The following is a 4,545-nucleotide window of genomic DNA, read 5'->3' on the forward strand; positions in this document are numbered from 1 at the left end:
TTTATTTTTTGTTTTGATTTCGGTTTTAGAAAAATAAAAACTGAAAAATCAAAAAAATCGAATTATATATATATATATATATTATAAGTTGGAGTTAACCTCTTTTGTACTTTTTTAGTTACATAACCGATTAATCAAACCGATAAAATTCAAACCAAAAACAGAAAAATCAAACCAAATCGAATGTATTTTGGTTTGGCTTGGGTTACACTTTTTCAAAACTAAAAACTAAAAATCTAAACCGAATAATATAAAATCGAACCGAAAAACCAAATGCATAACCCACTAAAGCACACATATTTGTCATCTCTCTCATTATTTGACACGTTTCAAGTCACTCGTAGCATATTATGTCTTGTTATGAAACTTGCAAACAGACAAATGCTAGCAAATAAAAAAAAACAATGAAATTTAACCCCTAAAATTTCATAAATATTGCAGGCAGGCTATGTTTAAAAAAAAAACACTTAAAACTTTTGGACTGTGGTTCCATCAAAGTCCCAACTAAGTACCTCATTCCCCACTAAACAAAGTAGGTAGCAAAGTTAGTGTTTGGTAGAATTTAGTTGTCTAATACTCATCTAATAATACTTGTTAGTAAAGAAGTAACACCTGTAAAATGTTTATAAACTCCAAATAGATATTGACACAAAGCCAAACAAGCTTCATTTATAATATACTTGTTATAAACTGTCACCATCTAATTAAAGCTAACACAGGAGGTTGAAACCAAGAAAGCAATAAAATTTTGAATAACAAGCACAAACTACAAACAATTTGATCATCAATATGTAAGATTGGATGTGACAGAGCCCTGTTACTTAGATATACATGCTCAATATAGTTATCTGAAATAGACTTAACAAGAATCACATCAAAGTCTAAAATAAACGTTATATAGAAAAGTAAATTTCCTGTACAGAATTGTGGTTCAAGCATATCGCTCTAAAACATAATTACAATCACGAAAACCATGGTTCAAGAAGGAAGCTTTGACTAGCTGTATAAACTGCGTGGCAAGTTCCTAAACTATACTTCTAAGACCTTATATAATTTTCCGAATTATTGACCACTAAACAGTCACCTGGCACCTATCTAAGAGCCCGGACTGCCAATTATCAGTATCTATCCAGCTTTTCCAACAACAGAGAACCAATCTCACACAAACCCCTGTTTCAAGAGGAAAAGGGATACAGGAACAAAGGAAAAATCTATCATTTCGAAGTAATTTTGGAGACACAACTAGGAACAGACAGATCGGCTGGAGTGCATACCAGCGCCCTTTGTTGTAAATGTCTCAAACTTTGTTCCATGCTAACTTGTACCATCTCAGCGAGCATCTCCTTTGCTTTTCCTGATTGCTCTTCACAATCTATCTGAGATATGAGACTGGATACAATGTTCTCTAATGTGTCAGGCTCAAGCTCAGACCTCGGGTAAGGAGTGTCTCTCAGCAACCTCAAAAGTGTTTGTGCTTTAGTCCGAGACTTGGCTGTTCCTTGAACAGTCAGCTCAAGGAGCCCAGGAATCACGCCTTCTCTGAGAATTGGTTCTCGGTATTTAGCGCGGTCACTCTGACATATTGTCAGGAGAGCTCCTACAGCATGTTCTCGGCTTTGAGCAGATCCACTTTCAAGCACTTCCACCACTGCAAGTACTCCACCATCTTCAGATATCAATGAACTCCTACCCTCTTCATAACACATCAAAGATTCTATAAGAGCAGTGCATCTTTCAGTAGTTTTTGAAGACTTCTTACAGGATTTAAGCAGAGAAACAGTAGAAGGAATTGGTTGTGCCCGCAGAATCGATAGTAGATTGTCTTGATAAGTTGACAGGTTGGAAAGAGCCATCACGGCATCCGCCTTGGCTTGTGAACTACCGTGCCTTATGATTTCCACTAGCAGAGAGAAAACACCAGAAGCACTAATTATGGGTTTAGTGGCAGGAGAAGCAGATAATGTGAGCAAAGCAGCAGTAGCATGATCCTGGAGAATTGCATTCTCTGATTGAAGAAAGCCAACGATGGGTTCCAGAGCACCAGCATCTATGATATTTATCTTGTTTCTGTAGGTGAAAAATGTAATGAAATAGTCAAACAACTAAGTTTGAAGCTCCAAAGATAAATACTGGCACACTACAATACTTCCTGAAGTTGGCAAATTCACATTCTGATATTTTGTCAGCTTAGATCACAGAGACGGTAACTATACTTTCCTATCTGATGAAAAACAAGCAGTCCAGCAGTAACATAAAGGAAGACATCTGGCTCTCATTTCATTAGGTTTATATGTTTTTTTTTTCCAACTGATTGCCTCTTTATATAAAAATGTACTTCTTTTCTAATTAAAATGATACTCTACTATAATGGATTAGAGTAGCCAAATTATGAAAAACAGTAATCAGACTTTAGCTTCGATGTATAAAAGCCCTTAATAACTAGGACGGTCTATGGATTCTGTTACACAAGTCTACTCATAAGGAATTAATGGAAGCTAGAAGGACTGCACAGATGGAATTGGAGATACAGAGCGGGAAGCAATGTAAAGGAGGAAAGGACTTGAAATTTTATCTTGACACTCAAAAAAGAAAGAATCTTTAAACATGGTCGCGACTAAGAATTGAAATGTCAAAATGGGGTATACTCCCCGCAAGAATTGGAACAATGAACAATACGAGTAAGAGCGATAAACAATACAAAGCAATCTCCGAAATCTAACACAGTTTAGAGCATACCAAAGTACTACAAGGGTCATTCCATTTTAAAATTAAAATTTGGAATTCCCCATACAGGATTATGGAAAGAGTAATCCCTTTGAGTGATCTGCAAAACTATATCGATCAATGCATTATTGCTATTAAAATATCAACAACCCTCGTATAATAGAATATTTTAATTAAGAGTAGAATTTCTTTATCAGAGAGAGAATCCAATCCATGTGATGGCTTCACAAACAAGATTTTTTTTAAAAAAAGAAAGCAGCATGTGGATAAAAGAACAGCCCCACCTGCAAATTTAAGTAATCTGATACTTAAAGCATCGATCGAAAAGCATTTTGAGTAAATATGCCTCTTAACTTTAATAAATCTTCAAATAGAGGTAACGACAGTAGTATAATCAAATGTTACAGTTACTCTGTTCAGGCAATTTTTATCCGATGTTTCAAGAATCGGATCCAGAAATATCAACAAGTTCAGTTGGATCCTCATTCCATAACAAAAAGAAAACAAAGGGGAATCTCAATGAAGCCCCACAAGAAAACTAGCACTTTAAAGAAGATAAATTTTCAATGTTAATCACTGAAAGTGGAATTTCTTTAAATACAATAAAGATCAATTCTAAGGTCACACATATGAAATAAAAAAAAATAGGACCATCTCTTACTTTTCCCAGCAACCAAACAGAGAAGGGAAAAAGAACAAAGTAAACTTAACGAAAAAGGCAAAACACAAGAAAAGTATCAACTTCCCTCACTAAAACACTGATTCCAAGGAAAAGGATGTACAAGTAGAAAACAAAAAACAAGAAAATGACGGAAAACTGAAAAATCAAAACTCGCACGAAAACTCACAAACCCAAAATTGCAAATCAGAATTAAGCCCAACACATGAACAAAATAAAACATACCCTTCATCTTTTACAGCGAGATTAAGGAGTGCAAGAAGAGCGGCTTCATTAGATTCAAAAGATTCCGAACGAAGCATATCAACGAGAGGTTTAACGGCGTTAGAAAAATGACGTCGGTAACGTTGAGAAGTCTTAGTTAAACGGCGGATCTCCTTAGCCGCCTGTACTTTCAAAGTGGGGTCATCAGAATGAATAAGAAAAAGTGTTTGTTGGACTGCGGAGGACGTCGTCGTTCGCCGAATATCTCCGTCGGAAAAGTTGTCGGCGGCACTGACCGGACTGTTCAAGTAGACAGAATTCTCTCCCTCCGAGTCCATAATTTTTTGGGAGTGAATTATTGGGAGCAATACAGAGTTATTGTATTAATGGAGAAGAGAAAAAATAAATATCTGAGTTGAGCTTATTCAAAGCTCAGAGGAAGAGAGCATATACAAAATGGTTTAAAGGATAGAGACAATTTAGTTAATGTAATATAGATGTATGGTAATTGCAGTAAACTTTATTTTTTTTTTTTTATATATATAGAGAAAAAAAATAGAAAAAAAAAAAAGAAACGTAAGGTTGAGATTTTAAAGAAAGTAAAGGGAGTGCCGTGGCGTTAAGCAACAGTTATAAGAATTAGGTAAATTATATGAAATAACTGTTTTTAATTATATTGGTACGCGTAAATATATGTCATGAATTTATTGATTTAATAAAAATATATAAATAACTTATATTTTTTTTAATAAATAAGTATTAAATATCTGATAAAAAATATATAAAAAAAAGTCACACCCTGCAGGTGGGGCTGAGTTTTTTTTTTGTTTTTTTTTTTCAACTGCTTTTTGGTAGTTGTTTGGTCTTTGGTATTCCTTTTACCATGTTCGGTTATTAGGAGTGAGCTTTTGACAACTTCTGGATAATATTGGACTGAT

The 4,545-nt window shown here is 34.7% G+C and overlaps 1 protein-coding gene across 2 annotated transcripts; it reads right to left on the reverse strand.

The window, feature by feature from the left end:
* Positions 1–869: 869 nt before the first annotated feature.
* On the reverse strand, positions 870–4,113 carry LOC107008959 (U-box domain-containing protein 2). 2 transcript variants are annotated; one of them, XM_015208185.2, is made up of 3 exons: positions 3,629–4,113; positions 1,275–2,067; positions 870–1,170 (listed from the first exon to the last, which is right to left on the reverse strand). In XM_015208185.2, exons 1-3 carry the CDS (start codon positions 3,943–3,945, stop codon positions 1,159–1,161), a joined length of 1,122 nt encoding a protein of 373 aa, XP_015063671.1. In that variant the 5' UTR covers positions 3,946–4,113; the 3' UTR covers positions 870–1,158. The 2 variants fall into 2 exon arrangements, with proteins under 2 accessions (XP_015063671.1, XP_015063670.1); XM_015208184.2 differs by having other exon boundaries at positions 875–2,067.
* Between the last annotated feature and the right edge of the window lie 432 nt (positions 4,114–4,545).

The sequence above is a fragment of the Solanum pennellii genome, chromosome 2 (genome assembly GCF_001406875.1).
Source record: "Solanum pennellii chromosome 2, SPENNV200".
Lineage (NCBI taxonomy): Eukaryota > Viridiplantae > Streptophyta > Magnoliopsida > Solanales > Solanaceae > Solanum > Solanum pennellii.

Excerpts from the sequence above, each read along its gene's own strand:
- LOC107008959 (XM_015208184.2), bottom strand. The coding sequence starts at position 3,945 with ATGGACTCGGAGGGAGAGAATTCTGTCTACTTGAACAGTCCGGTCAGT. Across the intron at positions 2,068-3,628 it reads CTCGCTGTAAAAGATGAAGG|AAACAAGATAAATATCATAG; the intron begins GTATGTTTTATT and ends TTTCACCTACAG.